This window comes from Vespa mandarinia, chromosome 16, assembly GCF_050613455.1.
Source record: "Vespa mandarinia isolate Hongniang chromosome 16, ASM5061345v1, whole genome shotgun sequence".
Taxonomy (NCBI): Eukaryota; Metazoa; Arthropoda; class Insecta; order Hymenoptera; family Vespidae; genus Vespa; species Vespa mandarinia.
In genome coordinates this window covers 2457501-2479470 of record NC_140825.1, presented here as the reverse complement: position 1 = coordinate 2479470, position 21970 = coordinate 2457501, and the positions used below count along the sequence as shown (strand labels likewise).

At 29.5% G+C, this 21970-nt stretch overlaps 1 protein-coding gene across 1 annotated transcript in view; it reads left to right on the top strand.

Annotated features, from left to right (window-relative positions):
• The first annotated feature begins 254 nt into the window (after positions 1 to 254).
• Positions 255 to 21970, top strand: part of stum (mechanosensory transduction mediator stumble) — a 21828-nt gene continuing 112 nt past the window's right edge. The window contains exons 1-9 of the mRNA XM_035867495.2: positions 255 to 842; positions 8086 to 8366; positions 9268 to 9498; positions 10636 to 12535; positions 17554 to 17820; positions 18605 to 18818; positions 19641 to 19767; positions 19942 to 20136; positions 20252 to 21970. The exon at positions 20252 to 21970 is cut by the window's right edge and continues 112 nt beyond it. Of these exons, the coding sequence (XP_035723388.1) occupies positions 8141 to 8366; positions 9268 to 9498; positions 10636 to 12535; positions 17554 to 17820; positions 18605 to 18818; positions 19641 to 19767; positions 19942 to 20136; positions 20252 to 20379 (3288 nt within the window). The 5' untranslated portion in view covers positions 255 to 842; positions 8086 to 8140 and the 3' untranslated portion in view covers positions 20380 to 21970. The remainder of the gene's footprint in view (positions 843 to 8085; positions 8367 to 9267; positions 9499 to 10635; positions 12536 to 17553; positions 17821 to 18604; positions 18819 to 19640; positions 19768 to 19941; positions 20137 to 20251) is intronic.

Below are 21970 nucleotides of genomic sequence, written 5' to 3'. Positions count from 1 at the left end.
AAAAAGAAAAAAAAAGAAAAAAAAAGAGAAAAAAAGAAAAAAAAGCCGAGAGGAGGAGTCCCCCCTTGTCTCGGACATTGTCAGTGCCGTGTTGGTTGGCCAGCGTAAAAGGCAATAAAGTTAGTAAGCTCGCGTTCGCGGTACTGCAAAGACGTCTACTATTCGTTCGTTGGACTCCGTTGATTTCTCAATTAAAGAGAGAAAGAGAGAAAGAAAAAAAAAACTAGAGAAGGAAAGAGAGAGAGAGAGAGAGAGAGAGAGGGAAAGAAAAAAAAAAGAAAGAAAGAAAGAAAGGTGTTCAACTTAGAGAGAATAATAAATTGGAACTCTGGCGATCGAGTGAGGTGGACTTTCAAGTGCAAACCACCGTCACCGCCACCGTCAGCAATACTACTACTACCACCACCACCTTCTTCATTACCACCACCACTACCACCACCACCACCACCACCATCACCACCACTATCACCACTATCACCACCACCACTAGCACCATCACCACCACTACCATCTCCACCTCCACCACTACCACCACCAACAACCCCCCAAGTTGGGTGGTCACTTGCGAGGGTGGCCTCAAACGTCGTCCTTCGTCCTTTCTCAGTCTCCGTCCGTGAGTCGGCTCCGGCCGACTTCTTCGACTCCTTCTTAGTGTCTTTCTCCTTTTTTCTTTCTCTTTCTACCATTTCTCTCTCTCTCTCTCTCTCTCTCTTTCTCTTTCTCTCTCTCTTTTTTCTCTCTTTGTCACTTTCCCCTCTTCTCCATCCGCGCGTTGTTGATTCGACGGCCATCGATGTCAGGGGTCAGATGATGAAAATTTCTTTTCTCCGCCTGGTAGCCAGGTGAGTCAGACCTCTCACCTCTCACCTCTTTCTTTGTTTCTCTCTCTCTCTCTCTCTCTCTCTCTTTCTCTCTCATTTCTCTCATTTCTCTCTTTCTTTCTCTTTCTCTTAGCCTTTGTCTCCTCGACCTTCTACGACGACTTATCGATCGATTCATATCCCAACCTCGACTTTGAAAATATTAGGATCTTAAAATCGAAAAGTTTCCTATCTCTCGTTATATTTTAAATAACATCCCTTTTTTTTTTTTTTTTTTTTTTTATTTCGCTTGAGTACGTTGCATCTTGTCGAGAAAATAATTTCGAGAAATTCTAAGATCAAAGATGATCGATAGAAGTTGATTCTGACATATTTGCGACATATGTACACACAAATACATATTCGTAAAACGTTTTGCTTCATTATTAATTCGTATTTTTAATTGTATTAAACATTTGTTCTCTTTTTTTTCTTTTTTTTTTTTTTTTTCATTAACTACACTTTTTTTTCATATAATAAGATCAAAATTATTATCATTGTAATCTATCTTCATTTGTTCGTATCGAAGATATTAAAAATCATTGATAACGAGTTAATTAACACAACGTAACGATCGATTATTATCTTTTATTTCAAGAATGAACATTTTAATAGATTTGATACTTTATCGCATTTAAATATTCCCAGTTGAAGACCTTCATTCTCTCTCTCTCTCTCTCTCGCTCTCTCGCTCTCTCGCTCTTTCTTTATCCATTCATCCAATCATATATCTATCTATCTATCTCTCTTTTCTCTTCTCCAACACGATAGTAACAATGGATGTTTACTTTCCTTGAATGTACACTTTGTTTCGTGAACGAATACGATCGAGTTTTATAATTTTGAGATAAACATTACGAGAGAACGCGAACCAAAACGAATAATAAAACTTTTTTATTACCATGTACTTACTCACGTTCCACTAGCGTCGTAAATATCTTATCTATCAATTAATTCTAATAGTTTCACGCGGATTCACGAATCGAGGATATATGTATATATCATGAATAATATGATATTTAAATTTACGAGATTCTCATTAATACGTCGAAGAATGTTTCGAGAGAGAAGAAAAAAGAAAAAGGAAATGAAAGAAAAAACAATATGAAGGAATTGTCCTAGACATTAAGAATAATGAAAAAGATACAAAAAAAAATTAGAATAGAAACCATTAAAATTTGGCATTCGACAGTTTCGTTCGTCATTAAGAGTAAATTGTTAGTGGATTAAAAAAAAAAAAAAATAATAATAATAAAATGTTTAAAATCATCGAAATATTTGTTCGATGTTATCGAATTTAAAAAAAATATCATTGTTTCATTGGTATTATTTGAATGAATTTTAAGTAATGAAAAATGATCATTTTCACGCTCGAGCATGATCCGACATAGATTATTTTTCAAATCGGTCTAACATAAATCTGTTAGCTTGAAACGATGCCCTTTTATCTTAGACTTCAATCACCTATCATAGAAAACAATTTACATGTTAAATTTTCGTTGCTTTCGTTGAACGATAAAATTTCTACGTGAAAATCTATAAAATACGATAAAATAAGAAAGTTGTGTATACATATATATATATAAATTTTTTGATGATCGCCTAAGATATATATATATATATATATATATATATATATATATATACATACATACATACAATGAGACAACTTAATGAATAAAATTAAATAAGAAAGAAAAAGTGTATATTAAAAGATAAAGATCATCGTGTAAAAGTACGATCCTTTTATCGTATCCAATTTATTGTTTTTAATCGAAGAAAAATTAACAATTTTAATGAATATTATCTTCTTAAAATTATAAAATTAGATAAAATATACAAATGATTGGAAGAGATATTTTTATTTTCTTCTTTCTTTTTTTTTTTCTACGCTTTGGAAAGGAAAAATATCGTCGAATCTAGAGAAGAAAAGAAAAAAAAAAAAAGAAGAAGAAAGAAGAAAATTTATTGCTTAATTGAGAGAAAGTTTTGAAGATGAATTAAGTAGTTCGTTAATCGAAAACTATGCGAAGATTTAATTATTATATTTATTATATCTAAGTACGTTGGGATTTACATAAAGAAATGAGAATAAAAATGAACGAAGATCCATTCCTGATACGCACACGAGTGCTCGCAAGGAACGTCGGAGTATAACTGATCGTAATTTGTAGGAATGCGTCATTTAAGTTTATCCTTGAGAACATAACGTAAACATAAACGCGGTTATACGCGTACGTATGTATGTATGTGTGTGTGTATAAAGTACGTAAACCTAGAACGGGCAAGTTACAAAGAACGTATAATACTATTCGTATATATGTAAATAAAAATTATATAACGTGAAAGGTTATAAATAGTATTATATAACTAATATCATTTAACGTACGTATTAAACTATTCAATATAAAATTAATAATTAATCAATGTCTAAATAATTAATATTAAATATCGTAAACAAAAGTTATTTCATTTGAATATATTTTATTATCATATTAATAAATAATCATGATTAAAAATAATTATAAAATTGGATATCCTTTAAATAAACTTTCAACGAATATACGTCACGTTCTTTGAAAATAAATAATATTTTAATAATCACAATACATACGTAACAACATAATACAAATGTTTAAGTTTCGATACGATAATTAATAAAATGATTTAATGATTCTTGAATAATAATAACAACAACAATAACAACAATAAAAACAAAATGAATTGTCGTTACGTAAAATGTGAGAATATCTTGATAAAAATAATAAGTCCTTTAGGTCGATCGAAAGACGAAATCAAGGATCTTTTTTATCATTTAATTTTTCTTCAATATCACGTCCTTATAAAGGACAATTGAACGCGTAATTGAGATTGATCATTGAAAGGATAATTTATAAGAACTCGAAATAAAAAAAAAAAATCGTTCTAGTTCGTCCTAGATTCTTAGGTTCCTCGTGACGAGGAAAGAAATTTGAGCAATTTTATCGGCTTAAAATTTTCTATCCCGTGCATGATATCTCGTTATCGCATAAATACGTATGTATATATGTGTGTGTGTGTGTGTGTGTACATATAAATACACAAACAAACATATAATGCATACGAACATACATACATACATTCATACATTTAGTATGTGTATAAATATATATATATATATATACACATATAATATATTTCATATATATTATATATATATATATATATATATATATATATATATATATATATATTTGTGAGTAAGAGTTTTTTTAGCTTTGGAAGAGTGCGAGAGGTGTGGGCGGTTACTTTTTTGCTGCGGCGCTCCCAGGTAGACGATCATAATTAGATAGAGTGCATAGCGCATAGGTGGGTATTCTGAAAAATTGCGAACACTTTTCGCGTTAACGCGCAATCGCATATTCGTTCAATTTCGATGATGCCTTTTTATAATGCCGCCATTGTTCTTTTCGCACTTTCCTTCCTGACATCTTTTCTTCTTTCTGATCTTCCGTAAGGACGATCATTTTCTTAAACGTCATTTATGAATTTCTACGAAAACTTGATAAACGATACAAATGTAAAAATTATTTACTTGTAAATAATTAATTAATAATTATAATGATAATTAATTATTTACATATTTGTACAATTTCGACGACTATTATTCTTTTTCACTTTATTCATTCCTTTATTATTTGATGATATAATTATTTTCATAGTCATTTTTACAGCTATTCTTTAAAAAAAAAAAAATTATAAAGATATCTTATAAATGATATAAGAAAAAGAATTATCTTCATAAGTAATTAATTAATGATTAATTACCTACATATGTTCAATTTCGACGATATTCCAAGATCGGCATGATTTTATTTTTATTTTATTTCTTTTTTTTTTCTTTTTTTTTTTTATTATTTTTTTTTTTTTTTGTTTACTTTCATTTCGAACAAACAATCATGTCTTTGTCGTCATCTTTATAGCAGTTCTTTTTTTTTCTATAAATGATACGAAAAAAAAGTAATCCTATCTATTAGTGGTATTATTTACTTGAGTTATTGTTTACGGTTAAAAAGAGAAATCTACTTTCGAAGGAAAAAATTTCTGTATTCAGGATCGTTTCTCGAGTAAATATTTCTTGAAATTTTTACGGACATTAAATAAATACGTAACTAAATATAAATAAATAATAAGCAAGTGTGGAGAAACTTGGATATCGGCTTACGTTACCAAGTTAGTTTTTCTTCGTCTTTTTTTTTTTGTTTCCTACGTTTAGTTAAAAGAGAAAATAGATAGAAACGAAGAGACACACTGATGACACTTTAATCTCACAATATGATTTCTCTTTTCTCAAATACGATTCAATATGTTTTTCTTTTTCTCGTCTTGTTGCACGTTCACGTGTACATTTTGCAAAAGGAAATTGCGGCATGACACATCGTCGGACTTTCACGATTACCGGAGTCGTTGACATCGTTATATACCATGCCGTCTTCGTTGACTATTATTTCTTATGATGTATAATCTAATGAAAAAAAAAAAAAAAAAAAAAAAAAGAAAAATTTTCCATACAAATTGCGTCGTTATCATATCGGTCATTATTTTATAATGATCCTCCTTCGAGATGATTTGTATCCTTTGATGTGGAGTAAAAATCGAAAAAAAAAAAAAAAGAAAGGACAACATAAATTTACGACATAACTATAGAATAATAATAACAATATAAAAAAAAAAAAAAGAAACCGATAACAACATAAACGACGTCGTTTCGAAGGAAAAAAAAAGGGTAAAGGCAAAAAATTGTTTTTCAAATTCGTCGAATTTATATTAAATTTTCTAAATCTATTTTATATTACTCGATCTTTCTCTATGACTTGAGACGGGTGCACGTGTACGCGTTTGTCCTGTTCGTTGATAGAAAACGGTAGTCGTAAATATTACCATGGTATTCCTTTAACGAACGACAAGAGACCGTGAATTATACTTTGGACACGAGGTCGCACTCGTTTCAAACGTATAAACTGCATCTAAATTCTAAAAGCAATTCAACCTGACACTTCCTTGTAATTTTCTTATTATTTAAGAATTACGAATAAACGAGTTAGATAAAGGTATTAGTATAGAAGATACGATTTTCTTTTTAATTATTTACGATTTGGAATTTTAGATAATTTTTTGTCGTTTTTTTTATCTTTTTTTTTTCTTTCTTTTTTTTTTTATTATTACTGGAAAGATGTCAGTCAGTTGTGTATTATCGTTCAGAAAAAAAAAAAAAGAAAAGAAAAAAAGAAGAAGAAGAAGGAGCATAATCTTTAAAAAAATTATTTTTATTTTGTATCATTAATGCATTCTTAGAAAGAGAAAGAGAGTGAAAAAAAAAGGAAATTATTTAAATCGTTTCGAGGAAAGAAAAATGCCTTAACTCCTGTTAATTCGATCAATCGATACTTTCTACATTCTTAGCCATTGATTTTCACCCAAGGGTAATAGATTTTAAGGCGTTTACTGGTCAACTCAATGTGCTCTAATTTACAACATTTCTTTTTTCCTTTCTCTCTCTCTCTCTCTCTCTCTCTCTCTCTCTCTTCCTCTCTCTCTTTGAAATTTTCGTCAGACCTAATCTAATACGAATAAATTGTTACGTTGATGTAAAAAAGAAAAAAATAATCGGAGATATGTTAGCTCGTGCAGTAAGTAAGTAAGTATGTAAAATGACGTAAAAAATCGCCAGTGCAAAACGAAACGCCACATATGTTCCAGCATGATTAAGAGAGCGTAAAGGAGGTGCGATATATATATATATATATATACATATATATATATGTATACCCATAGCACTTTATAATATCATAAGAGAAAAAAAAGGAAGACGTTATAAACTTTAGTTCGGCCAGACGTAACGAAAAAAAAAAAAAGGAAAAAGAGAAAAAAGAAAAAGGAAGAAGAGAGACAGAGAGAGAAAGAGACAAAGAGAGAGAGAGAGAGAAAGAGAGAGAGAGAAAAAAAAAGAAAGAAAAAAAGAGAACACCACGAAAGAGGAATCCTGTGTGAAATTATTTAGTACGATAGTAATGGTAGTACATCGACTTTATGTATGTATGTATGTATAATGACAGTATTACGCGAGCTCTTAATAATTAACCAGGCATCAGACCAAAACGAAGACGAATCCTTCCCCTTTCTCAACTTTGTATCTCTTCCTTGGTATTATTTCGGGCTAAACGAGCATAGGAATAATACTTTCGAAAAGTCGAAAGTGGGCAAATTAAATGGAATAGGCTTTAAGGAAATTGCTCAATATAATAATATATTTTTTACAACATCTCGTATAATGAAACATATGTTTATATGTATTGATTATAATTAAACTTTAACTTTTCACTAATTGTATTGAATGTATAACAATGGATAATGTACTTTCGTATTAATTAATTAAAGAAACGTTATTAAATATGCAATTACATGTACATGTGTAATAATATGTATATGTTAGTTAATTATACTTACAATTTTTTAATACTATTACATTTATAATAGTATTTTTATATATTTATATATTTATTTATAATAATAATTTTGTATATATATATATATATATATATATATAAATTTATTAATATTCTTAAATATATCATATCTATATTAGTTAATTACAAGTAACTTCATTAATATCGTTACAACATACGGACATGTATATTTTTAATAATTAATTAGAAATAGAATTACTAATATTATTATACAATATATATTTGCAACAACGTATGTATTTATACTTATTATTTAATTAGATATATATATATATTTATATATATATATTAGATATATGTAATATGTTATTGTTAGATATATATGCACACATGTTATATATAATTATATTAATATTAATATAAATATATATACATAATTTTATTAACATTATTATATATGCGACAAAGCATAAATATTTCTAATTGTTAATGATTTTGAAATTTTTTAATATCATATACCATACTAAAACTAAATACTAACGATTATTAACATATTATTAACAAATTCAAATTTGAACTTTTTAATATTTATTTGATCAATATTTTTATTAATCAATGGTAAGTATTTTATCAAATAAATGATTAGTATATAAATATTTTATTATAGTAGAGATCTTTCATTAATAATATTGTCAATTTATAAAAAAAAAAAATATCGATCTAATAAATAATAAATATTAATTTCGTACGAGAACGACTATTTAAATTTATTCAATTAGGTGAGAGTAAAAAAAAAACGTCAGCATCTATGAAGGACACGTGGGATCAGCTAAGATGAGACGCTTCGACGATGTCCGTGGTACCCGTAAAATCGGAGCGTCGCCTCCATTTCGTGTTCTCACGACACGAGATTCTTCCTATCTCGGCACGTCGTCGTCGTCATCGTCGATCATACCCCAACCAAGATCGACAACGTCACCAAAAATACAATTACCACCAGCTCAACCTCCAACACCGCCACCACCAACCGCACCGGATCCTTATAAATTGGTGCCAGCTGGTATGATTCATATAATAAATAATTAAAATACTAGTAATCTTTTCAAGATATTATTTGAATATTAATTTGTTATATAATTCGATAAATACGTGAATAATTTTTTTTTTTTTTTTTTTTTTTATATATAAAAAATATAATTAAGATTCTAATACAAATATTATTCGAATTTTCGATTTTTCATTGTTACGATAAACGATTATGTTATTAATATATGATAAACAATTTTATAATTAATTAATGTTATTACGTAAAATTCTAATTTTTACATAAGACTCTAATCATTTCAAATATTATTGGAATATTGATTTGTTATTATTTCGATAAATATGGAAATAATTTTTTTTTCTTTTTATAAAAAAACTATAGATAACATTTTAATAGAAATATTATTAGAACGCAAGTTTTTAATTGTTTCGTATAAATAATTATTTTTACATTAAAAAAAAAGATACATAATAAAATTCTTATCATTTCAAATATTATTCGAATGTTGGATTTTTCATTGTTTCAATGAACAATAATTTTTACGTAAAACAAAACATATAACATTCTAATCAATTCAAATATTATTCAAATCTAAATTTTCAATGTTTCGATGAATAATAATTTAAAAAAAAAAAAAAACAAACAAAAAAAAACAAAATAAATAAATAACAAATATGAAACAATTGTCGATGTGTAATTATTAAAACTAGAAGAAAAAAAATTCTAAAACGTCGAAATATTTAATAACTTTCAGATTTAAAATCGAAACCAATAGAAATAATAAATATCCAGAAGTAGGAGTTAATAACATTGTGAATATTATTTAAAAAAATATTTTTCAAATTTTATATTGATATCTGTACTAAATGAAAATTTATGAGAATAAAATGAGCTGATTAAATGCTCGTTGCAATAGGTACGGCCCTTGGTAGGGCCCATCGTCGTTCCAGTTTCGTGATAATCGCTGAAAGTAGACCAGCCACTCCAGAATTAAGAAGTGTCTCGCCTACTCAACCACTAGGAAGGGTTTCGCCATTTCGAGGTCGTGGTTTCAAGGGTCCACCACCTAGATCAAGACCAGACTCACCGGATGATTATCTTGATCTAAGAAAGAGCCATCAAAGAAACGTTCGAAATGATTCGAGAGGTACTTGCGTTAAACAAAAGAAAAAAAAAATATATATATATACCAAAGAAAAAAGAAAAGACATTATGCAAAATAAATAATTGGCCTTAAGTTTAACTTGTTTCAATTTGAATGATAATTCATAAATATTTAAAAAAAAAAGAAAAAAAAGCTAAAAAGATCTAAACAATACTTTGGCATCTACGAATAAAAGTGAAAAAAGTGACGATGAAAAAAAAAAAAAAGGAAAAAGAAAACAAAAGAGGAGAATAATTGACTTGATTGTATTTATTCCAATTTGGATAATAATTTGATACTTTTTCAAACAATTAATTGATATATAATTTCATAATTATAAAAATATGAATCTCTCTTTCTCTCTATATATATATATATATTTTTTTTTTCTCGTATAAACTTTTAGGCAACTTGTTGATTTTCATTCGAGCTCATTAATTCATATATCGAAATATTAAACTCCATTAAAAATCGATCAGGCTAATTCTCGCTTTACGATATATATATATATATATATATATATATGAATCATTGATTTTGAAAGTGGGGCAAGTCTATTTTATGAAAAAGAAAATAGTTAAAACTAAATATTATTACAAATTAAAATAAAATTTATATTTTTATTCAATTGATAATAATTATCTTTTTAATAATTCACAATAAATATCTTTTAATATCAATATAAATTCATTACTAGTAATTTATTTACTAGTAATTAGTAATTATTTACTAGTAATTTATTTTAGACAACGATATTTATTATGAATTAATTTCGAAAGTGTGAATTAATTTTGAAAGTGAATCAGGTCCATTGGCACATATCAAAATCATGATTTCTTTTGATCTAATACGAATAACCATTATTGCATATTAAATTTATATCAAATAAAATCACAAAAAAATATAAAATAAGTCTATTACTGCTTATCAATATTTTTTAAACCCATTCAAATGCAAACGATTAAATGTCTAGCATTAACATAAAATGGATTTGCCCCTCTTTCAAAAAATATATAAATATATATATATATGAGCTATAAATCGAAAAAAAAACATTTTTTTTCTCTTTCATTCAACAACAAACAAAAACGTCGTCGTCGTTGTATCTCTAAAAAAGCCAATGTATTATTTTAATTTTAGTATCCCAACAGAGCAGTCCGAGGAAGAGTTTGATACCTCAACCGACCCGACGGCGATCAGTTTCTCTTAGCAAAACAACAGATGATAGAATATCACCAAACATTGGACGTCGTGATGATAAGAAAAATTGGCTGAGCGTTCATGGTAGTATCGACAATGTCAATGACGGCCGTAGAAATAATCATTTAAACGATTCATCAAAATTGAGACGCGATCGGGGAATAATTAGAACACCATCGAAACTTTCACCGATTCGTGGTACACCAACGAGAGTTGACAAATCAAATTTACGTACAGTAACAACGAGAGATTCTAAAAATGTTAAAAATCTTCAACGGAATACAACGACGACGGTTAATTCCGTTTCACGTTTTATATCGCCACCGAAGAACATTCAAAAAAGGGAAAGATTTATAACGACCGATGATAACGTGACGCCTATCAAAACATCAAGAATACCATTGAAAAACAATGGATCAAAAGGTTCGTCAAATATCAGCATGTCCGAGATATCGAGAAACAAGGAAATCAATGATAACGAGAAAATCGATCAAATGAAAGATACGATTAACGTGAACAACAATGAATCAACGAGAAATGATAATGTGAAGGATCAAATTGGTTTAACGGATCTTTTGAAAAGGACATCCGGTGTAACTGGTACGTCAAGTGTCGTTAATACGACAACGACTACAGCTGTACAACCATTACGTATCGATAATTCAAGAATTCCAATAGATACGACGAAAGTCGAAGGACAATTCATTGACATAACAAGAAAATCTGAATCGTCATATTTAAAAAACGATGATACGAATGGTAATAAATCGAGATTGTTAAATGGTCAAAATCATGATGATAAAAATAATAGCCGAAAAAAAAATACACCATCGACTTATGGTACACCAACAAAAGCTAACAACGAACAACGTTATTCGATGACTAACAAGGATGGTGCTAGTGATTCATCGGGTGGTAGTAATTCGAACAATCCCATTAAATCTCGTTTAAATAGCGCACGAACTAATAGAGTTTACAATCGTACAACCAGCCGTGAACGTTTCGACGTTTCAAAGGAAAACGATTCCGTTAATTCAAAGACAAGTTCCAATACGAGAAATTCAAAGAATTCAAAGTCGAACAAACGATCGAATTTCATCGATGAAATATCACCAGTTTCAAATAATTCCATTTTAGAAAATGATAGGAAAGAAATTGAGATCGTCAAAATAATTACCGATACTGATAAAAACGTTAACGATGGAAACTCAATAATTAGTAACGAAGTTATCGTCATTAATACGATCGATGGTGGTACGATTAATAATAAAACGATGACAGATGATAACACGTCTTCGTCTAAATCTAACAAGGTTATTGGAAATAGAGTAATAACTGAGGCAACCGTTGAAACTGAAACATTGAGGCAAAACGTTATTGATCAAGGAGAAAATGTTTTCGTTTCGTCGAACGAAACGGAGAGAATATCTGGGACAATGTCATCATTGAAAACAAACGTTAAAGGGAATGAGATAATAACTAATACGATGACAACAACAACAACGACAACTACGACTGTTACGTCTATGTCACGAACTAATGGTATTTCTGTTAATTCCATTGGTGATTCCGGAACGATCGGTAATGTTCCTTTAAAAACTGTTCATACACGTAATATTCAGAATCATGGGAATGGAAATACACCGAAAAGGCCATTGACCCAGCTTTCTACTGGATCTAATGATAGTGAACGATCCACTGATACTGGGGTCAGTGTTGATACCGTCAAAGGAGTTTCCTCGCCAAGAGTGAAAAGCGGAATGCATGTGGTCAAACGACCGGATGAGATCGAGACATTGAGCGGAAACGTGATGAGACCAGAACAAAATGGTGATCCAACGTAAGTTTCTTCTTCGTTTTTTTTTTTCTATTTCTTCTTCTTTTTTTGTTTTGTTTTCTTTTTATACCCCTCTTGAGTATTTACTTTTATTTGTTTTTTTTTCTTTTTTCACGTTTGATTATTCCACGTAAAGAATATGATTACGTAAATTTTTTCTTTTCTCTAAGCTTTAACGCACGAGATATGATTACGTTTAATCAACATACGACGTAATAGATTATGTGTTTGCGTAAGATCTATGTCACGCATTATAATTGCTTTATCCTAATCCATTCGTCTATTCATATCTTTATCGTTACTTAATACGACGAATAAAGTCGTTTCTATTAATTTTAATCGATAAAAAAAAAAAAGAAGCGACAATAATAATTATGCTAATTGTTCTATCGATCAGAGATATTTTATCGTTTCGTTAATGGTCAATTATTTTTTGCGATAATTATTACTATCGTCATAATTAACAATAATATTTGATTTCTTCGTTTTTAATTCTACATACGTGTATTTATACGTATGTCTAATCGACAAAGAGAAAATTATCAAAGAATTATATCAAAGAGAAGATATGATAACAGCCAAAGGGAATAAGTAATAACAATGTTAACTATAGTGAACTACGGTCTTACCAAAGGTTTCGTTCGGTTTATGGTATCATAGTCATTAGAAGGAATTAGTGTGGAGTAAACGAATAGAAAGACGAACTATGTTAGTCGAGGATGAATCCTACATACATACATACATACATACATATATACATACATACGTACCTACGTACGTACTTACATACTTACTTACTTACCTACGCTTTTGTATGCTTACTATGCGAACTCCTAGAGTTCCTTAACCTCTGAATAGTTGTAAACCTCCTCTAAACCGGCTTCGGAGGATCGATCGTCCAAGAAGTCCGAACCAGACTATATCGATCCTCAACGAGATTTACATGACCGCATGAACAAGTTCCGTATGAACGAACGGGAGATATCTCGGAAGGATCTAACAGCATCTAACGAACTTATCACGAATATATTTACATTTTACGTCAACGTTAACTAGCTGCAACTTCTTTTACCTCCAACCCCAACACTCTCTTCCACCATTTCTCTCTCTCTCTCTCTCTCTCTCTCTCTCTCTCTCTCTCGATCCGGTTATTTTTCTTTTTTTTTCCACGTTCCTCTTATTCTATCTTTTTATTTTTCTTTTTCTTTCATATTCTACCATTAATTTTTTCTCCAAACGATTTATCTTCTTTAACCCTAGTTGCACGTAGATCTCGAAATAATTTCGAATTGTGCTCTTAGAATGCACTACACCTCAACCTATCCCTCCCCTCCTAGGCACTTTAAACAGATGTCATTAATATACAGAATTAATAATTTTTTGACTCGAAGATGAAAAAAAAAAGAAAAGAAATACTGTATATACATTGAAAGCTCAAAAATAATAATCAGTAGATACGAAAATGCATTTCCAATTTTGTCATTATAAAAAAAAAAAAGGAAAAAAGAAAAAAAAAAAAGAAAAAAATTCATGAATCACAATGCAATGAGCAAATTGTTTTAATTCAGTTCAAAGTTGATTTGGTGTGTCCTACACCATATAGTCACAATTAGGGTTAAAATCGGAATGAGAATGAGAGAGAGAGAAAGAGAGAGAGAGAGAGAAAGAGAGGGAAAGAGGGAAACTATTTTTTTTCCAATTAAACCTCAATTAAAGTGATTGATTTACAGTTGAAAGGAAAAGAAAGAAAAAAAAAAAATATATATATATATATATATATATAGTTAAATACATATCGATAAAACTATCTACCGACGATCTAACTGCGTACACGCAAAGCTTCTACTGACTTATTTATTTTTTAATTTTTTTTCTGTTCTCTTTCTTTATCTACCCCCCCCTCTCTCTCTCTCTCTCTCTCTCTCTCTCTAACGCGAAACTCCTTTTAAACGTTGAAACATGGGTCGTGTCGCAAGAACAAATTTTGTGTTTTCTTAGGAGTTATAACTGTAACCAGATATTGAAAATTGGTCACGAAGTTTCCTCGTAAGGTTACCTTTTTTACATACGTCGTGTCCTTAGCATACTAGCATAGAAAATAGAGTACTACGAAATCGACTTTTACGCCTGGTTTGCGTCGTCACGCGTTCTATCGTTCCGCCTCGCGGCCAAATGGAAAGCAGGACAAAGCGGAACCGAAGGGTTAACAAATCCGGAGTCACGTACACGTGTCTAGCTGTGCTGATGATTAATCGCGCGTCGGTGATTACATCAAGATGAAAATGTAGATATAGACGTGCGAATACGATGCTATCGTTGAGGAGGACAATCTTTTTTCTTTTTTTTTTTCGTTTCTTCTTTTGTTTTTTTCTTTATTTTTTTTTTTTTTTTTTTTTTTTTTTTTACGTCAAAAACCGAAGAAAAGAAAAAAGAAAACAATTTGTGTATATCCGTACTCTTTTTTTTGTATTTTTTATTTTTTATATATTTTCGCATTTATATGTGTAGATTTCGTACGAATTATTACGTTCTCATAAATTAGAGATTTGTTACAATAACAATCGAACTAATTTTATAAATATTCATATTTTTCTTGTGAATATAAAAGGAAAAAAAATCATTCAATATGAATTAAAGGTTTATTTTAATAAAATAATATTTATTTATAAATCGATTTAATATAAATAATTTGTTTTTCTTATAAAAATATTTAAAAAGGTTTAATTAATAAGCGCTAGGATGAAATAAAAATTTATTTTAAATAATAAAATGATATTTATTTATGAACTAACTCAATTTCATTTATCATGTAAATATAAAAAATAATTCATTCGAATAAGTAATTATTATTTAACAATAAAACAAAATATGTTTATAAATGAAATAAATTAATCAGAATTTTCCATTGAATTGAAGATATTAGAAGAAGAAAAAAAAAAAAAAGAAACAAAAAGTATGAAATAAAAACGTACTACCATTAGAAAAATTTAGAGAATGCTTTGAAAAAAGAAAATATATGAAATATTTAAGAAACTCTATTCGTAAGATCGGAGAAATGAAATCATTAAATATCCAACACGCGTATATTATAATCTCCAATGTATGTTATCTCAGCCCTCTTTCATTTCTATTTTTAAATATCCTCTTTACGATTTCTACATCTCATCGTCATCGCAATTCTCCAGGGTCACGCCCTATCGATTAATTCTCAGCGTGCCTCCTTAAAACTTTTCACGACTTTCAAATGCCGTCTATGATTTATCTAAAAACTTTGTTAAACTTTGTGGAAAACGTTTACAACCGATCGGCACATTAAACTTTAACGATTATATTTATCTTTATCACGTATACGTGATAAAAATTTAATCATTATCGTTATAAACTAAAATGATTTTGTGAGAAAAATTTAATTTAAAAAATTTTTATATAAAAATATTATTACGATAAGAAAGATTATTATGACATAATTTGAAAATTAATTAATCGAAAGGGAGTAATCTGAGTTTCACGCATTGATTCATTATATTTACTTTGAAAAAAAAAAACAAAGAAATATATATATATATATATATGTATATATATTCGACATAGGTATATAACGTAAAAAACCTTGAAGAATAATTTCGAGATTCTTAGAAAATAAATCTATTTAAAATCAATAATATAAGAGAGATATGAACTGAGAAATGTATATAAATAAACAAAAAAACAAATGAAAAAGAAAGAAAAAAAAAATGAAAAACTTCAAATGAAACCTTCAAGAGTTTCACGTGACAAGCTATAATATTATATTTACCTTTTAAAAACATATTCTTAGTACAGATTGCATAATTATCGATACCAAGGAACCTTGACGATGTGAAATATTCAAATTTGGAAAAAGTTAATTAACCGATAAAAATCAATATATTAGAATAATAATTATTTAAGGATGATTATTAAAAATGATCGAAATATGAAGATGATCTAAATGTACATACGTAAGGGAAACTTTCGTAAATAACTTTAAGACGCAAAGTGCAAGGTACTAAGAACAGCATAAGGAACTTAACAGTTCAGTATTATCGATCTTTTGGTCTCTTGGTCAAGCTGGTAGTGGCTACTCTAGACGTTTAAGACTAAAATGTTGCGGTGCGGTACGGTGCGGTGCGGTGCGGTATAGTATGGTTTAAAGGGACGTCGGTCGAAAATAATCGCGTGACTTGTTCTTAGGCTCGACCAGTCATTGCTATACCACCACCAGTATCACACAACCACCACCACCACCACCACTAATATCACCCTCCTACGTCCCCTTCGTCCTCCATCCTTAAGTCCTCTCGAATGGTCGCGACTTTTACCGACTTCGAAGGTGTACTGCGGCAGCCGCAATTTGCGAGTTGTTCGACGATTCGATTCTGTCGAAGATGGTCAACGGTTACCCATTTATTTACAACGGTCACCGTGCGACAAAACTGGAAATTGATTACGTTCGAGAATTCCAAATCGATTTTTGCGGTAATTCGTGAGTGTTATCTAAAATCACACGTAAACGGTACAGTTTAGTTTTCAATCGAAGATTTCTAACGATTAATTAAATCTTAGTGCGTCATTATCAAAAATTTTCAACATAAAAAAATAAAAAAAAAAAAAAAGAAAGAAAAAAAAAAGAAAAGAAAATAAGAAACGTGATATTTATTTTTCTTTCTTTCTTTCGTCTATTAAATCGTTTCACATCGATTATGCAATTATGCAATCGATGTGACGATTATTTTCGAACGAACGAATTATTAAGAAATATTTAATCGTCGTATATTTCAAAAGGATCTCTCAAGAAAAATATCTTCAAGCAAAAGACAGACTCTCAAACATGGTTGACGTTAATTATATATATATATAAGTCTAGAGGTAGCAAAGAAATGCCAATTTAGTAGACTTCTATAGATTGGCCCATCCTTGAGTCAAGTTAACGAGCTAGCTTGAGGATGCTTAATAAGTTTAAAAGCTTGATAGGCGCACCTTCTCCTTTTGGTGTTGCGCAGGGCGTTGCAGACAGCAGGTGAGCCCAACTCGGAGGAAGATAGGCCAAGTGCCGACAAGCCCCTTAGTCGATGGAAAAGGACCTTGGGCCGTTATTACGAACGTTTTCCAACTATGAGATGTTTAGCATGTCGACGTAATTCTAAAATCCTTTCGTGGTCCAGAAAGAGGGAAACAACTACTATGGGAAATGAACCAATGGAAACGAGACATGACATTGCCGATGATATACCAATCGATTGTTGGTCCAAATTCAAGAAAAGATGCAGGTTCGTATTAAAGAATAATTTTTATTTCTTCGCTATTTTTTTTCTTTTTTTTTTTTTTTTATTGCTTTTATTATCGTTAAAAAAAAAAAAAGAACGATTAATTTTTCTCATAGCTCTCGTTTGTACATAATATATAATAATAATAATAATAATAGTAGTAGTAATTAAATAATTAAATAAATAAATGAAAGAACTTTTTTTCATAGAATTTATTTATTTATTTTTCTTACTATTCATTTTATAAAATAAAATGTAATATTTGTATATATCGACAATGTTACATCGGTGATAGAAGATTTTCTTTTTCTTTCTCTTCTTTTTTTTTTTCTTTTTTTTTTCAATAATAGACTTTAAAAGATTAATCAAATTTAATCAGCATTATGTCAGAGATGATTTAAGATTTTTAAAGAGAAGTATTGTTTGTCTCATGAAGAATGACTTCAGGTGACAATAAAATTGATATCTTTGATCTATTAAAAATTATAAATTCTCTCTCCCTCTTTCTTCCTAATAACGATATGAAAATTAATTTGCAATTAATTGTATTATATTTAAATTTTACATATACATATATGTGTGTGTAAATATATTGTACGTATAATATTAAAGTTGAAATATTTCTGTGATATATATATATATATATATATATATATATATATAAAATTACTAAAAAAAAAAAAAAAAAAAAAAAAACTTTTTTGCTTATATTACAATGTTAATTATTTTATTTTTAATAATTTTTGAATTTCCTTTTTTTCTCTCTCAAATATCATTTTTCACGTAGATGTCAACGTCCAAAGGGAATTAGATGCTGCGCAAGAAGGGACAGAGTCGCACCGGACGAGCCCAATATTTGTTTTCCACCGGAGAGAAGATTATCCGCCCTTTGCCAACGGCTTTTTGCCAGTTGCAAATGTAAATGTGCGGACGTACAACGCACAAGGGATATACGTGCCAAGCCCAGTCTGACTAGTGTCGCGCCCCCTCCACTTTCCGAGGTAACACCCCTAGCCAACCATTTTCATTTGTAAGAACAATAGATCCATAATTCGATTATATTATATCTTACGAGAAAGCTCTGTTCCTTTTTTTGCTTTTGAAAAGTTTCTGTATTTTTTCTTGTTCTTTTTCTTTCATTAATTTTCCTTTCGTTCTTTTTCTTTTTTTTTTTTTTTATTTTTTTTTGTTTATTTAAAAATAATCCCGAAGCGAATTTAGGACAGAACATTTAACATACTAACTAATAGATAAATAAGTATGCGTTCCAATTTATAATAATATTTAATGTCATTGTTAATTTCTCAATTGATTTTGAATAATGATTGGTTTCAATTGTTAAACAAAAAAAGAAATGTTTACATTAAATTTAATCGAATATTTTCATCAAGGGATTGTTACTTCTTCCAATATATATGTATATATAATATTTAATATGTAATTATAATATTTAATATACATATGAAATATATATATATATATATAAATGTTCTTTCTTTTTTTTTTTTTTTTTAATTATTTATACACATTTCTTAGTTTATACCTCTCTTATATTATTGATTTTAAATAGATTTATTTTCTAAGAATTTCGAAATTATTCTTCAAGGTTTTTTACGTTATATACCTATGTCGAATATATATAATATATATATATATATAAGGTTGGAAACCATGAAACGGGCGTTTTTGTTTAGTTATTTATTTTCATTCAACACTCATTTCATAGTTTCCAACCTAATATACATATATATATATATTAAATTAGATATAGCTTATGTAGATAATTCTAGTGTTTCAAGATGATTTCTTGTATTTGATAATAGGAGCCAAAGGCTAAAATACCTGACGTTTTGGTGGAGCACAACTCTTTGATGCGAGGTGCCATTCCTTGTATGCCAGTTCCACTAGCTTGGTTTTGTCTCGTATTTAACGTCTTGCTACCTGGTACAGGTAAAAATGATCGAGAGAGAGAGAGAGAGAGAGAGAGAGAGAGAGAGAGAGAGAGAGAGAGAAAGATAGAGATAATTTCGCTATTCGCACTTTCATTTTTGTTTTTTTTTTTTTTTTTTTTTTTTTTTTGTTTAATTTCTTCAAATCAAATCTAATTGAGATTTTATTTCTTAGGGACAGTTTGGAGCGGACTATTCAATCTTTGCACAGGACAGCCAAGATTTTCGGCAGTGGCCGGTTTAAAGGCAAGATTTGGTGCATTTGTCGTTAATCTTATAGTAGGCGTCAGCCAATTATTCACAGTACTATTTTGTCTCGTTGGATGGGGTTGGAGCGTTTGGTGGGGTGTAACGATGGTTCGTTTGGCAAGTAAGTCAATGAAGTTATGATAAATTCAAATTGATCGATAATTTTATCGATTATTATAGAATTCAAATAAATTTTAATATTATGCCAATCTTTAATATATGGAATACATTCGTAGGAAAGTACAAAAGATATAAAGCTTCGGAAGCTGCAAATGGTGATCCAGAGGCAAGAACAGGCGAAGGATCTGGCATACCACCTGGATTACCTAGTCAATCATTGAGAGGAATCGAAAGAGCACGTTGAAATATCGATTTAATTATATTTCCTTGGCTTCACATCTTCCGATCGAACGTGAACGTTCGTTCTTTGACGATCGAAAATGATCGATTAAATGATAGTTATTCTTTTTATGATCGTTTTTTTTTTTTTCGTTTTCTTTCTTCACAATCACGATTTGGGGATAAGGACGATATGGGAATTATCGTCCGATATTGTTGTACTCTTTCGAAAAAGGAAGAGATAATTTTGAGATTTGCAACAAAAAAAAAAAAAAAAAAGGAAAATGTCGACGAGTTGTACGATCGATTTGAAATAATCGACACGTGTGACTTTTAATAATTCGTCGAGATCATTTATCATTGGGATTGAGACGAATGAAAATTTTTTTTCTTTTCTTTTTTTCTTCTCTTTTTTTTTTCTTTGGTATTATCGACATCAACGAAAGATAGAAAAGAAATCTCTTGGCGATATCGTTTGAGAAATGAATGGTTTCGTTTCAGAGATAAAGAAAAAAATATATATATATACATATATATAAACAAACAAGCAAACAAAGATAAGAAAGTTGTTTGGACGTTGTCGCGTTGTATGGATGATAATGGAGTTATCAAAAAATTATATTCTAATTTTAAAAGCTGTAATGGCGCAATACGGTAAAGTGCCAAATTTACAGCTCAAAAAAGAGATTCAAAAGATTGAATCTCGCTCATCTCTCTTTTTCTTTTTCTTTACGTTTTTTTCTACGTCAGTCATCCTTTTTTTACTTTTCTTTTTTTTTTGGACATCATACAGAATTTTTTTTCTACACACGGCGCGTTTTTAAGGACGAGGAGAAACTTTTTTTATTTTATTTTCAATTTTGCTTTACTTTTTCTTTGTCTTTTTTTCTTTTTTTTTTTTTTCTTTTTTTTTAAATATTTATCTCACAAAAGAGACACCGTCACCGTCATTTTCCTTCAAAAGGAGAACGATACTTTGTACGTGCTCGAAATTATTTTACGAGATTAATTAATTAATTAATCGAAAAATCCCAGAATTATATTTTATTTAATCCTTCCTTTTTGTCGGGCGGTAGTTTTTCTTTTTTTTTCTTTCTTTACTTCTTTTATTTACTCACTCGATTTGATTTGATTTGATTTGATTTGATTTAATTTGATTTAATTTGATTTGATTTGATTTCTTTCGCTCCACCCCTTCCCCCGTTTTTAATTGGACAAACGCGAAGAAGAAGTAGAAAGTTTTTGAAAAAGATGCGCGAAAGCTTGTAACGCTCTACGTCACGACGTTTTAAAAGAGCTTATCACTTTTACAAAGCTCTCTCGTGTTAGATTATTACTCTAATCACGTTATAAAAAGGAACGTCAATTTATATTTTTACATGCTGATAGCACTAAACGAGGTGCAATATCTGCGTTTGTGTGTACGTGCGTTCGTACGCGTGTCTGTCTGTCTGTGTATGTATGTGCGCATATGTGTGTGTGTGTATGTGTGTGTGTGTATACGCATAACCGTGTCCACGCGCGCGGACATCTCGACAACTATTACTATTACTATTACTATTACTACTACTATTACTACTATTACTATTATTACTATTACTAATCTACTTTTCTTG